The 17647-nt window shown below is 37.9% G+C and overlaps 1 protein-coding gene across 2 annotated transcripts in view; it reads right to left on the bottom strand.

Annotated features, from left to right (window-relative positions):
- LOC124552545 (F-box only protein 28) overlaps positions 1–17647 on the bottom strand; it is a 94265-nt gene that overhangs the window by 17966 nt on the left and 58652 nt on the right. For both annotated transcript variants that reach the window (XM_047126862.1, XM_047126863.1), the window contains exons 5-6: positions 6565–6778; positions 1965–2121 (exon numbers count right to left, since the gene is read on the bottom strand). In XM_047126862.1, coding sequence (XP_046982818.1) covers positions 1965–2121; positions 6565–6778 — 371 coding nt within the window. The remainder of the gene's footprint in view (positions 1–1964; positions 2122–6564; positions 6779–17647) is intronic.

The following is a 17647-nucleotide window of genomic DNA, read 5'->3' as shown; positions in this document are numbered from 1 at the left end:
TTTATCAACACACTCACTTAAAATTAGTGTAAAAATCTTGTACAGGATTTTGGATGTAAACTGCCCTAGTGGGCTGGCGACTGTTAATTACTTCCTTTTCGTTCATTAGTGTAACTTTTGGATTCATGATCAGTGGTATCCCTTTCTGTCCAGTGTTGTTTGTGAGTGAATGCACAAAATAACTTTCATTTTCCAAATTGTAGCCCTGTTTGGTTTAATTACTTTTATTTTTAGTAGACTTTCCATCAGAAGGGTCGGTTGTACACTTTCCTCCTACTTATCGGTATCACTTCTTTGAGAAAGACAGCCTTATACAATTAGAAAAAAATCCATTAGGCATACACGCGATCCATGGTCATATTTTATATCGCAAGCAGGATAGGCCGATTAGTAAGAGGGAGGTTACAAGCTGGTCACACGAGTGATTTGTAAGCAATCTCTTCTGTAGACTGATTGCACTTCCCCAGTATTCTATCAATAAACTTAAGTCTACCACCTGCTTTACACAAGACTGAACATATGTGATCATTCCATTTCATATCCTTACAATGTGTTACAACCAGGTATTTGTACAAGTTGCCAGATTCCAACAATGACTTACTGATATTATAGTAATACAATATTACATTTTTTGTTTTGTGAAGTGCAAAATTTTACATTTCTGGACATTTAGAGCGATTTTCCGATCTCTGCACAATGTAAAAATCTTATCAAGATCTGATTGAATATTTATGCAACTTCTCTCACACAGTACTTTATTGACAATGGTGTCTGTTTCCTATCTGCAGTAAAGGTGAGCGTGAATCATGAAGCGTTAGAAGGAATGACCACGATTAGAAAGTTTTGAAATGTGGTTGTGGAGAAAAATGCTCAAAGTGAAGAGGACTTAAAGACTTACGAATGAAGGAGTCATGAAAACAGGAGACAGGTTTCTGGAAGAGAATAAAATCCTGTCCAGGGAATATGCTGAACAGGAATTGTCTGCAACAAAGAATTATAGGGGGAAAAGTGGCACGAATGAAAGGAAGAGGCTAGGAAGAGAATTGGAATGATGAAAGACTTCCAGAAATGGACGAAAACAAACAGATGAAGGAACATGATCAAGACATTGAGAGCTTCCAGTTTGAATCTGTCATGATGATGATGATGATGATGATGATGATCATAATAATAATAATAATAATAATAATAATAATAATAATGGCGTGTGACAAGGGCCTCCCGTCGGGTAGACCGCTCGCCTGGTGCAAGTCTTTCAATTTGACTCTACTTCGGCGACTCGCGCGTCGATGGGGATGATTAGGACAAGGCAACACAACACCCAGTCCCTGAACAGAGAAAAATCTCCGACCCAGCCGGGAATCAATAATGATATATACACTAAAATAGAACTCACTCTATCTCCATGTATCCCACGGGACCTGACAAGGTTTCTGTGTCATCTCCCCCCTCCCCTCAATTTTTTTTTCTCCTTCCAACACTTTACTCCCCTGAAGGAGCAACTTAGGTTTCCAAATGCATTGGTGCCTGCCTACCTGCATGTGTGTAATAAATCATCTTTTATTCATTCAATCCATCGTACATCTTATGCCATGAATGAAAGAACTTTCATGGATGACAAAAGTCACTGCTCTTCCTTACACACTACTAAGATTGTGTTTTATCTGCTACTTCATATTAAGCACTTCTTGTAACATTGAGAGTAATATCATTTACTTTTATTGCTTCTATTAATTTTAGGTGTAGCTGTTGCTCCTGAAGGTTAAGTACTTACAAATATTCCTAGCAATACAAATGTAGAAGTACAACAATTAACATAAGCTAGATATAAAGTTTTAATTTAGTGAATCTACAACTTTGGTGAGACACTAAGATTATCTTGGCAAATTTATTTCTGTCATATAGGGGTAATTTGAAATAAAAACAGCTAGCTTATTAAACATTTAACAATGCAGTGTGCGAACCTGCAGCAATGTACTGAATTTCCGTGAAGTTTCTTCGTTCTTTTTGTCATTCTCATCAAGTCTTGCTGCATAGTCTAAAATCTGCTTCTGCTGGTCAGCTATCTTATTCTTGCAGTTCCGCAAGTCACGACGCATCAGCGACAGCTGGCTATTGTATCTGGACAGACATAACAAGCTCTACTGTAATGTCACATGGCTTTGAATACATGTTCACAAACTTAAGAGGCAGGAATAATAAATGTAAAATAATAATAACGTAAAAGACAATTCTTACTATGAGTGATGACTACTGTTACACCAAGATCCCTGCTGGAGAATACAAAACTCTCAATGTTGTTTATAACTGGTGAATATGCAATAAACTAAAACTGAATGCACAGAAAACAGGCAACATGAATTTTTAGCTTAAACAGGAGACAATAAGATTATTACATAGGTTGCACAAATACAAAATGTATTGGTAACAAGGGTTTTCATGGCATGTCAATGCAACAGAATTTCGTCTGGGTTATTGCACATTAATAATGGGGCACGCCCAAAGTTTAGGAAGGCATATACTCTCCTCACATCTTCCAATGAATTGATGATTGAACATAATGTTTAATAATTTAAATGTTCAGTATGTACCAATTTCATAAAGCAACTCCTTGACACTTGTAAGTCATGGGATGGTACAGAAGTGGATGAGAGCTTTAAAGGTGGCTGTATGAATGATCATGATAAGGAATGAAGCAGGTGACCTTCAGTTACTAATGACAATTAGGTGGAGAAAGCTGATGAAACGGTAAGAGACGCTTCATGATTTTGACGTTGTGTGGTGAGTTTCTTTTTCATCATCACGAAGTTTGCTTTATGTGATTGTGACAGAATGTTTAAACTATTGAAAGTTATGGTCAGGTGCTGATATCTACTAAGACTGTACTCAATGCTGGTTATATGATGTAAGTGCCCCAATACTGGTGGGAATTATGTAGAAAGTTAAAGTAAATGCTTTCATGGGAAAATAAAATTGCTATGCTAAGTATATTTGTTTAATTTTTATTTCAAACTGTACGTAACTAATGGCCTAGTTCACCGAACCATTCATTGAAATATTTATGAAGAACAATTGAACAAAATGCACATACATGGAGATAAATTAACAACTTTCCTTCCTAAACAACTTAGTAAGCACTGAAAGTACCTTAGCAATATCTGAATACTTATGGAAAAGAGGTTTCAGCTGTGCCCCATGAGCAAAATTTAATCAGGATCCACTTGAACCTCATTTATATACTGCAATGATCAACCATCAGTAATAGACTTCCACAGCTTGCACATGTTACACTGCATTTATATTCCTGTAAAGATTTTAATATTTTATGGTGGAAATTGAAAATAAACGTAAATTTTTGTTAATGTCATATGTAATCCAAATGAGGATGTTAGCCAAACATTTACAGCAAACTGACAGATAGTTTTAGAAATTGTTATCATAACAACTTCATAGTTTCAATTCAATCAATGAAATATGCCAGAGAATCTTGCAAGTCAGCAAAGGGATACCTAGTTTATCACCTGCCTCAAGCACAAGGTGTCATAAAATGTCTTGAACATTTGTACCTTTTAACTGACAATTTGTGTGACATGCCACTCTGCTTACATCTAATGGAGATTATGACTCCTCAACAAGAAAGATAGTGTACATGTACCCAGTGAAAGGTGTATTCAATTTTGTATGCAGTTTGAAAATATCATCACGGTGAATGTACACATGGACGGTTTATGGGACAATATTTTTTTATGGATACCTTTACATACTACGGATACATTAGTGTAATGCTGGATACAGCGAAAATCATATGATGAGCATACTTCCTAAGCTTTCATGGGCATAATACAAATTCTGGAGGAGTTAAAGTCTTCAATAAACTTTGAAGACTGCCCAGAAACAAAACTAGCTGACAACTGATGTCCATTCAGGCAAGTCAGTTAAATGCATGTACGTTTCAATTCATTACATAAATTTCATGTTCATGTGCTGCATATGACAAAGTAACATGTACTTCAGTGGGTCATGAGCAGAGCAACTGACATTTCGTGGCAGAATCGGTGAACTAGGGGAGCAACTCTCCTACTTACTATGATTAAATGTTAATTGTATTTGTACAAAAATCAACTAATGTGGTATCTACACGTAACTACCACTTAGTATTGGCTTGCTTGCTTAAACAAGGCTTGTAAAATTACAGAGTATTATTTATTAGTACATATACTGTTAAGTTACTTTGAGAATTGACTTGGGCTACAGTTTAAATAATCCAATTTCAGTTGGATTGTATAATAATAAATAAGCACGATTATGTACCATACTGTGATGCCAACAAAACTGTTCTAAGACAAATTCATGCTTCTAATTTTTGATCAGTGACACACAGGTGTAGCTAATGAGTTACGTGAAAAAGAATTTAGAGGAAACAATTTAATACAGAATTTTAGTGTCCTTTATACTCTCCATTTGGGATAATTTTTTAACTCTCAAGCCCTTACAATGCAGGATAGTAGCCAACCCTCCTTTCTTTCTTTGATGCAGGTTTTTGGAAAATATGTATAGTCAAGCTGGGAAACCTCAAATTGACCTAGAAAAGCTAACTATGCTATAACACACGATTTTTGGAATATTCTCTCACCCTCATGTCACCAACTTGTGTACTTACAAACTGTCAAACTGCCATTTTTGTAAGTTTTATCTCGCAATTTTGTGAATTTTAACAACGTAAATTTAACAAATTCTGTTTCTCTGACCTATTTACTACAAGACTACTGTGGTAAGATTAAACTAAACAGTTTTTGCTTAACATGTTCAAAACTATTTGCTCTTTCAATATCTTCACATGAAAGCTTCACTTGCTAATGTTAACATAAGCTGGTGGCCTGAGAACACAAGACGATATTTAAAATCTTGCATTGCATGCATATGCTGTAACTTACAGGCTTTTGTAGGCCAAGTTTAAGCTGTTCCCAGGCTTGATAGACTGCAGTGTCTTAAATTAATCGTTTCTACTTCCTGTACACCAATGTGGTACATTGTAAGCAGTTATCCTTTACATCCTGTATATGAGGAGTGATCAAAAAGTAGCAGGAATTTAATTTTGCAAGCTTTCTATATCCGATTTTCAAAAAATCATTTTTATATTGTTGGTACACGTGTTCCTCATGTATATTTGCATTTTCAGCTCTCCTGCACATTTAGTTTACTTTGACATTCAGAAACGTTATACATGTTTTCAAGTGCTCAGTAAATTTTTACTTTCAAAAAAGATGGATCCAAGAATTTGAATTAAGTTTTGCTTGAAAAGCGCAGTAAAGTGCAGCCCTGCATTCGAAATGCTGACTGTGGCTTTTGGCGAATTTACTATGAGTAAGACAAGTGTTTATGGTTGCTATAAGCGTTTTGAAGAGGGCCGAGAAGATGTTGAAGACAGCAACTGCCCTAGCACATTTATTACTGCAAAAGAAAATGGTTCTGGGGCGGGGGGAGTGGGGCGGGGGAGGAGGCACGGGGAAGACCACCATCATACAGATTGCTGATGACGTCAACAAGTCAAGTCCTTTGGCTCATGTGCATTTTTTGTATGTTTTGGGCATGAAATAAGTAGCAGCAAAATTAGTTCCAAAATTGTTGAACTTCAACCGGAAGTGCTTTGTAGACATCGTTGAAGAATTGCTGAATGAAGCCAACAATAATTCAGAACCTCGAAAGAACGTTAAAGCAGGAGACAAAACTTGGGTATTCTGGTGCAACGTCAAAATCAAGGCCGAATTGTCCCAATGGAAACTGCCTGAAGAGCTACGAGCGAAAAAAATTTGACAAGTTCGATCACATGTGAAAGTTGTTCTCACTGTTTTCTTCGATCACAGAGGGATAGTTCATCATGAGTTCCTGCCTTGTGGTCGTATGGCCAATAAGGAATACTACCACGAAGTTATGCTCTATCTGCATGAAGCAATCTGAAGAAAGTGACTAGAATTGTAGCAAAATCACTTTCAGAAACTGCGGCACGATAATGCTCCCACTCCTATCTCAATGCTTGGTTATGTTATTTATTGGCAAAAAACAAAACTGTTACATTGCCTCAGCTACCATATTTGCCAGACATGGCCCCCTGCAACTTCTTTCTATTCCCAAGGCTGAAGAGAAGCACGAAATGATGTCATTTTGGCACCGCCGAAGGGAGAACAACACAATCACTGACAGAGCTGAACATTTAAGAAAAGCTCCCGAGAATGGAAAAAGCAATGGCAGGAAAGTTTTATATCTAAGTGGCATTTCTTTGAAGGAGACAAAGTTGACAACTAATAAATAAAGATTCTTCAAGGGAAAAAGTTCCCATTTCTTTCTGATCACAACTTGCATAGCTAGGTCGAAGGTAACTGATGCAGGGACAGTTTGGGTCAGACTAGATCTGTTAAAGAGTTTGAAAAATTGACAGACAAAAACCCTCCAGAACTCTGAGATCAAGACGTCACAATCTTGACAGTTTGAGTTACTCAGCGTGGCGTATTTGACTGACACATATGCCTAGAGGGTAAGCTCAATGTGAGTGCAGTTGACCGTTACCTCTTCATGCCCTGCTTGATCTTGCGGATGCGCTTGCGCAGCACCATGTTTGACTGTGGGGGCGGGTCACTCAGCTGGTCGTCCTGGAAGCACATGGCGGCAGCTGCTGCAGCGACTACAGACGCGGGGTCATCACCGTACATGTGGCCATCGTCACCGCCCGTGCGGCTGCTGCCGGATGTGGAGGCGCTGTCCAGCACCAGGTACGGCTGATCTGCGCAAACACACACACACGCAGCATGCATCAGTACAACGAACATAGTAGCTGACAGTCTCGCACAGTGGGAAAATGAATATCACAGCTCAAAAACTTCTGGGACTAGAACCCAGAACCTTGTCTTTCTTGGTCATCAGACTGACTGCACAATCCATGCAAGTCTCGCTCTTACAGCTAAAAAAAAGTGAAAATCATTTTGGCAGACATAAATACAGTAATATTCAGTCGATTTTACAAGTAGGGAAATAGGAACAGATGTGGATATTAAGTCATATACCAAAACTAAAAGTTTAACTTGGTGCCAGAAGTAAATTGCTGGTTCATGTGGTTGCCAGTTGGAGTCTCCTGCTGTTAACTAACTTACTCACTCATTACCCAGTGTGCATTGGGTCGAGATGGCGATAAAGCGACTAAAGGCATTCACCTTTTCAACACTTGAGATTTTGTTACAATAAGGTCATGTCATTTTAATTTTTGTCACGAGTACAGCACTGCATGTTGTACTGCTCTGCCTGAGGCACTAGTTTTTTTTATGTAAGCAGAAATCTGCAGGTTGCTGTGTTGTCAACATAACTATGCATGTCAGGTAACAAATAAGTAGGTGAGTGAGGTAACTGCACTGTGGAGACCTGTAATGATAACCATATGAACTAGCAACTTGCAAGTGGCACAGAGGTGAAGATTTAATTTTGAGGCCAATTTAAGGATTACCCCAGGTTTCTACCTTCATTCACAATATTCATTCCTAGTCTTTTGAAACTGGTTGAATCTTGTTTAAACATCCTATATTATGACAATGCATAGAAAGTTTTGATAGCACCTTAGACAGGAAAACGGTTGCCTTGTAACATTTGTTGGAGCATATGCAGGGCAAGCATATTTCACTGTGGGAAAGATAGGTACTGCCTACAGGGAAATTGAAGAGGCATTTGGAGAACAGTGAAGCAACTGTGTGGACTTCAAGAGCTCAGGTGGGAAACCTGCCCTACACAAAGAAGAGAAAGCTCAAAGATGGAAGAGAGGGTTTACACAAAGAACATGAACTTTAAAGCAATACTGAGGAGGCGAAGAGAGATATGATACTGCGAGAAGAATTTGACAGGGGAATGAGAGACCTAAGTCAGACAAGGCTCCTTGAGTAGACAACATTGCATCAGACCTATTGACAGCCTTGAGAGAACCAGCCATTTAGTGTGCATGATGTAGGGGACAGGTGAAATACCCTCAGACTTCAAGGAGAATGTAATAATTCCAACTCCAAAGAAAGCAGGTACTTACACATGTGAATATTACCCAACTATCAGTTTAAAAATTTATGGTTGTAAAATGACAATACGAAATCTTTACAGAAGAATGGAAAAACTTGCAGAACCCAACTTCGTGGAAGATCAATTTGGATTCCGGAGATATGTAGGAACATGAGAAACAATACTGACTTTATGACTTATCTTAGAAGATAGGTTAAGGAAAGGAAAATCTAAGTTTATAGCATTTGTAGATTCAAAGGAAAATTTTGACAAAGTTGACAAACACTTTTTGAAACTTTGAAGGGAGCAGGGGTAAAATACAGGGAGCAAAAAACTATTTACAATTTGTTCAGAAACCAGACAGCAGTTATACATGTCCAGTGGGCATGAAAGGGACACAGTGGTTGAAAAGAGTGAGACACAGTTGTAGCCTATTCAGTGATGTTATTCAACTTTTGCACCAAGCAAGCAGTAAAAGAAATCAAAGTAGAATTTGGAGTAGTAATTAAAGCCCAGAAGAAATAAAAACTTTGAGGGCTGCAGATGACACTAATTCTGTCAGAGACAGTAAAGGACTTTGAGGAGTTGTGGAATGGAATGGACAGCATCTTGATAGGATGATATAAGATGAACAACAAAAGCAAAACAAGGATAATGGAATATCGTCCATTAAATCAAGTGATACTCAGGGAATTAGACAAGGAAATGAGACATTTAAAGTAGAAAATGAGGTTGGTTGTGTGGACAGAAAAACAACTGATGACGGCTGAAGTGGAGAGGATATGAAACAGACTGGAAATGGTAAGAACAGTGTTTCAGAAGAAGAGAAACTATTTTACCTGTACTTAAGCGTTAGGAAGTCTTTTCTGAAGGTATTTGTCTGGAATGTAGCCATGTTCAGAAGTGAAGCATGCATGATAAACAGTCTCAACAATAAAAGAATAAAAGCTTTTGAAATGAGGTGCTACAGAAGAATGCCGAAGATTAAATGGATAGATCATGTAACTAATGTGGAGGTACAGAATAGAACTGGGGAGACAAATTTGCATGACATCTTGATTAAAAGAAGGCATCAGTCGATAGGACAGATTGAGACATCAAGAGACCATCAGTTTACTACTGGAAGTACTTGTGGGGGTAACCATCATAGAGGAAGACAAAGAAATGAATACAGTAAGCAGATTCAGAAGAATGTAGGTTGCAGTAGTTATTCGAAGATGAAGGGGCTTGCTCAGGATAGAAGAACATGGAGAGCTGCATCAAACCAGTCTTCAGACTAAAGACCACAACAGGGAGAATCATTTGGCCATTGCTCAACATATAAGAACAAGGTTAAAAGGTGTATCTTGTAGGAAGCAGAGAGCACTTAAATTATGTTTTTGTTTTGCTGGTAGTCGTTAATGATTTATAACTATTGTCAACATTTTAGCTGAATGATTTTGTGTGTGTGGCTTTTTAAAGTGATTACTTTAACACTGGATGAACTGGAAATAACTTAGCACTGACGTCTCTCTTGGATTGCTAATCACAAACTACAACTCATCCAATGTTGATGAACGGTAAGGAAGGGTATGTTAGTCTCCATCGATTAAAAAATGAGCAACCAAATTGTCAAGTCTGATCGCCTAGCATTAAAGTATGTGATTGGAAAAGTGAGGTGGCAGGATCAAATCCTGGTTTTGCCATGGAAATATTCAGTCTGCCTTTAATCTTTTCTTCCCCTCTACATGACATGAGGAGTCAACAGAAATGACTTGGGGTTCAGATTCCTCGTTAAACAGTATGTCCTGTTTCCCTGCTTGCATAAATGCTGTAGGTTAGGGACACTGAAGTTGCTGGATGGTCGTTCAATCTAAATACTTGCACTCCATTGACACACACGAATTGTTATAGTAAGCGAACTGAAATGATGTGCTTTTAAGATACTCCAGATGAAACTTTTCCCGAAATTGGTACGATAGGTTGAAAACTACAAAGTGCAAAAGATTAGCCTGTTCCTGAAAAATTGTTATTGCAAGCTCTGTGGGATGCAAATACTACTTTTCAAAGTGTTTCCCATATTGTCTCACAAAGCGTACAGCAATAACTAGGAAAAAATCTGTCATCTATCTTAAAAAAGAAAAATGTGAGAAGAGTGTAAAAAACAAACAGAATCGATCTTAAAGCAGGACAATACACTTGTTCATCAAGGTGCTTCAAAAGAGAAAATTGAAGGGTAAATATAGAAAGGGAAATACTGACAGAATTTAAATAATTTAGGAGTAAACGAGACCATTCACCTAATAGCAGAAGCATTGAATGTCGACAAGCACACACAAAATAGAATGAAAACTTTGCTAGCTTTCAGGTGAATCCTTTCTTCTCAAGGTAGAGTGAGTGACAAAGAAAAACCATGTACATGTACATGCACCCGGACCCACACCCACACCTGTGGACGTACACTGAGCCAGTTGGACACACGCGAGGGAGGTACGTGTGTGTGTGTGTGTGTGTGTGTGTGTGTTGTGCGCTCTCTCAATGCTTCTGCTATTCAGTGAGCAGTCAGGCACCTCAATGCTTCTGGACCCTCCGACTTTCACTTCAGAGACGAAGCCTAACATGTTTTGTTTGTTTGGTGTTTAGGCTGGATACCACTCGACTAAATGTATTGCAAGAAGGAGAGTATATAAAAAAATTAGTACGGCTCCACTGCCAAGCAGAAAACATTTAACCTCGATTTTTTAGTGTTCCACTTCATAAACTGAAGACATATGTATGTAACAAGATGTAAAAATGTGTCACAATTTTTGCTGAGAAGGCTGGAAACAATGCTGTGCGGCCTGGTGACATGAGCTCTTTGTTCAAAATTTGAAAATAAGGCATCTCTGTGACTGAACATACAAAGAAAGTTCTTACTGACTATGAATTTCAGTGGTATTTCATTAGATTTATTATGTAATTAAATAGCTTATTGTTTCATGATAAAGGAACCATCTCATCCTGCTTGTGTGTTTGGGCCTTTTTATGACAACTTTACTACTGAAGGAGTTATTAACATTATTTCTCGATTTACAAAGAATTGAGAACTGTATTTAAAATGTAAAGAATAACAATAACCAGCATTATCCATGCAAGTGAGACACACAGAATTTGGAGGAATTACTGTACCACTACACATTTTAAATGCATCAGTTTTTATGTTTCTTAGATTTTAAATCTGATTTTATACTCTGTTAATCTGCCTCTCCTTATATTTTTATTACGACTATCTTAACTACACTTCAAGAATATTTCCCTAGGTTCATTTTATGAACTACTGCATTTTTCTACTTTACTGCAATGAAATCACAGCAGCACATAATGAAACAATTTTGATCTTTGTAAACAGAATAACTACATATCTTGTTGGTAAAACAGTGTACAAGATTATCAAGAAGTTATGTTCTTTTACATTTCTTCCATTGACTACACAACATGCTTTTACCAAACCTCCATATCTTCTTGGCATGATGTTTTATGAGCTTTAGTAGGGGTCTGCAGTGTCTTATGCTGAGAGAAGGGACTGTGGTTATGTGAAAGAGATGGAAAAGTAGTAAATACTGGAACTAGTAGACAGCAATTGCGTTACAGAAAGAGCGAAGGAGACAATGGCTATTTGAGAGAAAGATAGGGATACAGTGGTAGTGGAATACAGCTGACAGGACAGAGCTAACGAAAAGAATGAAGAAGACCACACCAACGGGGCAGTATAAAGAGAAGGAAAATGTGGAAGTGTGTGAGAGTCAGTCATAATGACAGACGCAGCCTATCACAATGACAACGAAGAAGAGAGGGAAGGAACGGAGAGAAGAGAGGGAGGAAAGAGAAGTGAGAGGAGGAGGAGGGAGGGAGGGAGGGAGAGAGAGAGGGAGAGGGAGAGAGAGTGTTTTGGTGGGCTGAATGAGAGAGAGACCAGGCAAGTGGGAGTGGATGGGTATGACCAACTGATGGACTACTGGGGGTGAGAGAGTTACAGTTCAGGGGAGTTTGGGAGAGTGAAGCAAAATCCATGTTAAAAAGATTGTGAATGTGTTCAACATGCAATTTTTGTAGGTGCTGAAGAATGCAGAATGAAGCAGTCAGTTTTTTAAGCAGGAGCATACTCACTTTTTTGTACTCTGACAGGAGCATTTTTCTGCTGGCTTAATAAGATGACTAGGGGAATAGCTCACACATTAGTAGCAAAATTATCACTAAATTGTCATGTAGAGGTCTCTATATGTTAGTGATGAGGAAACAGTTGTTGCTGGAATGGAAACTCAAGGAAAATGTATTGGTACCACTGTCCACTCCAAACATCAGAATATTGTGAAGCATACGAGGGAGGAGACTACATTTGACTGAGCAGGTAAACGGGATGCAAGAGGACAGCCTAACTCATCCTTTTACAAAACAAATAAAATCAAAAGAGGAAAAACAAGACAACTGTGAAAGTGCAGCATTCAAGACAATGTGGCTATGCTGAATATGACTATGAAAGGACACCTAATCCTAAGGGATCTTAGGCCAACCTGTCTTCTGAAAGATTTCCTCAAACTTCAGTATTCCCTGTTCAGAGCTTGAAGTGCTTCTGCCTGCACACTGTATCCTACTTATTTCTTCTCCCTCTCACTCTTGTTACAACACTAAACTCTGGAATGAAAGTTACTGAAGTAAAGAAAGATTGTTTCCACATTTGTCTCTCAGCTCAGCTAGAACTGTCCCAAAGCTTGACAGCCGTCAGAAAAATAAGCGGATCAAAAAATATTGACACTTTCAGAGTCAATATTTTTTGAGGAAAATGGAATAGTAATTTTTATGTCACAGAACAAAAAGTTTTTTTTTTATTCAACCAATGGCAAAAACAAATTTTATCTTGAAAGAACAATGTGCAAGAATGGCTAAAACGAAATTTCCTTGAAGTAAGCCGACTCTGCAATGGATGAAAAAATAAGATACAACAATGGCTGAGTGTACTTAGAATTTTTGACCAACACATTGAACATCTGAACACATTAGGGGCAAATTTAAAGCCAGCCGGCTTCAACTGTTCGATTTAACTTTATTTACAAAATACTGCAAGAATTCTGCCTTATGGCAATCATGGACTGTCTTGCCATCAAAATGTAAATGTTGCTGCACTCGCCCATTGTGTGTGTTGTACAACAAGCACACCACCAGCCTAGTATTTCTGAATGCAAACATCACATCAATGAGTACAGCATTCCAATGAGCACAACAGGTATAGTAAAGTGTCACTAGGTTAAAATCACACAAATGTGAAGGCAGAGAAAGAAAGGAGGGAGTAATGGGGAGGGAGGGAGCGCGGGCAGGAGCTAGAGAGAGAGAGAGAGAGAGAGAGAGAGAGAGAGAGAGAGAAGTGTCAATGTGTCTTCAATATGTCACAAGTACCTTTTCCTTAAGGCATATATTTGGCTGGAATGCTTTATCAAACTATCAAGTGTCACATTATGATTTTTACATATTTTTGTCATGTTACAAGTAATTAAGGAAAAAATATTTTATTGATGTGCAATACATTATTTATTTTACATATTACATTTGAGTTATATCACATATACAAAAAAGATACAGTGCTTTTGCTCAGTTTACTGCATGTTTTAGGATAGATAATCCATGAAAATAAAATGATAATACCAATTTTAAACACCAGAGTTACTGATAATATTTTAAACACTGAAATTCCCCTTTGTATCTATGGTACCTCTGTTTTGCAATGTGGAAAGTTTTTGAGAACTTACTGAAAATAGTTTTTTCATTCAAATACTAACATAATGAATGAAGTATTCTAAATATCACACAGGGTTGTGGGTTCACTACTTCTTTATACGTTAACTCCTTAAGACATTGACTGGTTAAACAAATTACGTTCCAAAAAGTAATATTTTTTTATATTAGGGAACAATGTTCTTTAACAAACGACTTTACATGTAGACATAAAGGTAGCTCTTGACGCTCAACATAAGGGGTTACAAATTTTTGAAGAGCACAACAAATAAAATCCCAAGTATGCTAATGCATTGGCTTTGATTAAAATATCCATAACAATGTCTTTTAAAAGTTCTGTGTAGGTATGAAGTCTAACTATGAATTTCACAATGGCTTTAAATATTAATAGCTGTGCAGTAAGGGCAAAAATAGTAAACAATGTACAGGACAACATTACAGTTTTCACAACAATATCTCTATTGCCTTCTCACCTTTCTCCCATCTGCATTCCAAACATCGCTACAATTTGTCTCAAAGTCATTGTCAGATGGCGTTTCTGTGCAGTAGGTGGAATTATCGACAGAAAATGTTGGCCAATCAGTCATCTGGGGTTGGTGCTCGAAGACGTAGGACATGGTACTCTTGATGCAAACCCATCTTTCTAGTGTTTTGAAATAGTTTTCTCAATAACAATAACAATATAGAATGCAAGGCAATTTTTACTATCCCCTTTTTTGACTAGGACATGTCTTCCACGAAGTAAGTGCAATGAGACAGAAAAAGATTTTCTTTTAATACCTCTTTCCTTTTTTACAAGTTGCCAGATTATTGTCCAGGTATTGATCTATCTTATTTACTCCACTCATCATACAATTATATGCCAAAACAGCTATTGTCTTCAAAACTTGTGTCTTTTCTTAGTACAATTCATATCAACATCATGAATTGTCATCATAAAGACAGCACTTTATTCCTCCATCAAACAGCTGTCACTTGTCCCTTCTGAAAAGCAATAATTCCTGTTTTTTAGTTTCTTATGATGAAATGATAGAGCCATGGATGGCTGCAATGTTCCATATGTATCAGTTCCGCAAGCATGAGACTTATTATTTAAATAAATCAGTTCACTGTGGAAAATCATAACGTATTTCATCAAATTTCCTCTTTTCTTCTGTGAATGTAATAAATGACCATGCACACTGACTTTGGCAGTCACATAGCATGAATGTCTTTTCCAAACCTTCCTCTCCTCTTAGATAGATACTGTAACTATCCAAGTTTCCCTCTATACAACATGAACTCTCACCAATAGTTCTATTTGCATCTGGTAAGCAAAAAATTTTGAATCTGCTGTTGAGGTGTTTAAGTGCAGGACATATTTTATTTAGCTTCAGCTGTGGATGGTTCACTTAACTGTACATTGAATTTTCAGGAAAACACAGGCACTTTTTCAACGTATTAAATCAACACAAACTCAAATCTTTGAGGACCTGGGTGGAGCACAGTAGACCATCGGCGAGCTCCTGCCAAGTAGAAATCTGATGACCTGCCACCACTTTCAGTCTCCAATGAAGTAACATCACTTTGTTCACTTTCTGAACACTAATTGTCAAACTCAGTATCATTATAGAAATCCATTTTCATCCAAAGCTGCACAAATTAAAGCTGATATCTTGTGCCAACCACTTCAACCAAAACATTACATCCACACTACAAATACAGGACTGCAGGCTCTCTAGGGACCAAACACTTAGCTATCAGCACTGAAATTTATTTTATTTTCTTCCAAAGTTTGTTCTTAAGGTGCCTGAGTGTACTCTGGATATAAAGTTTCAGAGGTGTGGGTGTGGGTGGGGAGGAGAAGGAAGGGGGGAGGGGGAGAGATTTCAGAATGTTATGTTGTTTACACTTGTGAGCATCTTTTATTTTATGGAAATGTTATATACTATAGCAAAGTACATTACACCACAAAACTGGTAGGAAAGTGTGTTTTTAAATCTGATCTTTTAACTGTATAAAACATTCTCAATTTAAATATCACTAGAAATCAGGGTAAAAACCTTGAATTTTCAACAAAGTCTACCATAATCTTTTTAAGGAACAACTGACCATTGTGGTAACCATTAACAGGCAACAGAAAGCTCTTCATTTATCCTGTTTGTCATACGGGTTTCTGTCTGCCTTTTTCAAAATAAGGTTACAGGCCAATGAGATGAAATTCCTCATGTATAAAGCGGAATACAAAAAATTAGATTATGAGAGAAACAAAGATTACAAAGTAATAGAAAATATCTGATATAAACGAAAAGCTTGTAGAAAATAGGCTAATATGAACATCCCATTTGTTGGGAATGGAGGAGACAAGATTACCACTACAATTTTGGCAATATATTCCACAAGGTAAAATGTGGAAGTCCAACAAAACGATGGAAGCACCAAATGCAGCTACACAAGACTAAGGCAGGCCTAATGCATGAATGAAAAAAGCTTGTGATTGGTTGGCATGCATATTTTACTACATCATTCTGCCAGATGTTGTACTCATGTCTCCAATGGTGGCGCCAGTGCTCTCTTAAGAATATCAACATATAGCATGTTTCTCTGTCTTCTTTGTGAAAATGGCTCCCTTCTACACACAACTAAGACTACATCTGCCATTGTGCCAGTTAACAACAGAATCCCAGCATGTAGAAGTGTGGGATAACTTTAGTTTCATCAAACATTATTGTGTGTTTGTGAGACTGTGCCTGGCAACTGCTGATAATTCGGATAGACTGACGCTAAAATTTTTCCCATACATCTACATTCTGTGAGTCTTATTAGGCAGTGGAAATTGGAACGAGTGAGAAATGTAACTGGAACGGGGGCTATAATTTAAAGTAAAACCACTCCTTAATGTGTCACTGGGGTTCCAAACATTTTCTTTCAATGGGGAGGGGTCTTACCCAGGTACATGGAAGGAGTGACGCAGAATCAATTCAAGCACATTTACATGATGTAAGAGGTATTCCATTACGAACTTACCAATAATTTGCTCCAAATTTAAATACAGCATGTCGAAAACTGCAATTTTCATGTGCTACTGGCGTGAGCATCTACAAAAAGAGGTAGAAGGGCAGTGAAACTACCACTAGATGCTAAATGGTTCAATCTCCACGACTCTTTACTGAATGTGGGGTTCAGAGACTCGTCTGTTCAGTAAAGTAAGGCAGATGGTGATCTGTGGCATCTCTGCCAAAAGCGCACAACGTTGGTGCATGCAGAAGTGTTTTGTAGCGCACCATCCATCGTATGTTCCTGAACATAGACCTCCGCAGCAGATCACCCTTACATGTTCACACACTGACCCAACAACATTGACAACTATGACAGACATGGGCACGAGACCATCAGGACTTGGCCGTTGATCAATGGAAACCTGTCGGCTCTTTGAATGAATCACATTTTTGCTACACTAGTCGATAGTCATCTCTGCAAACGCTGTCATCGAGGTGAACGGCGGCTCGAAACATGGAGCACGCCACTGACGCAGGTTTGTGGGAGCAGTATTATCATATCCTGTGTTTGCACAGGATCTGTGGTAGTAAACTGAGACACGCCGACAGCTTGCGAACCACCTGCATCCCTTCAGGCTTTGTGTCTAAACTATCGGATCCTCAACACGTAAAATCAGTGATGCATTTCATTTTGAAGTAACTGACAAGCTATTAAGCAGGTCGTCATAATGTTTTGGCTCATCAGTGTAAATCAGAAACTCGACAATATGATAGGAATTGAATAAGAACTGAATTTTAATTTGTAGAATGTTTCACGTTTAGTTCTTAAAAGTAGTCTTTTACTTAGAGCAGGAATCATTAAAAACTGGGAAAGAATAGCACTGTTTTTATGGGAG

This window comes from Schistocerca americana, chromosome 10 (genome assembly GCF_021461395.2).
Source record: "Schistocerca americana isolate TAMUIC-IGC-003095 chromosome 10, iqSchAmer2.1, whole genome shotgun sequence".
Lineage (NCBI taxonomy): Eukaryota > Metazoa > Arthropoda > Insecta > Orthoptera > Acrididae > Schistocerca > Schistocerca americana.
The sequence above is the reverse complement of the archived record's forward strand: the minus strand, read 5'-3'. Positions and strand labels throughout refer to the sequence as shown.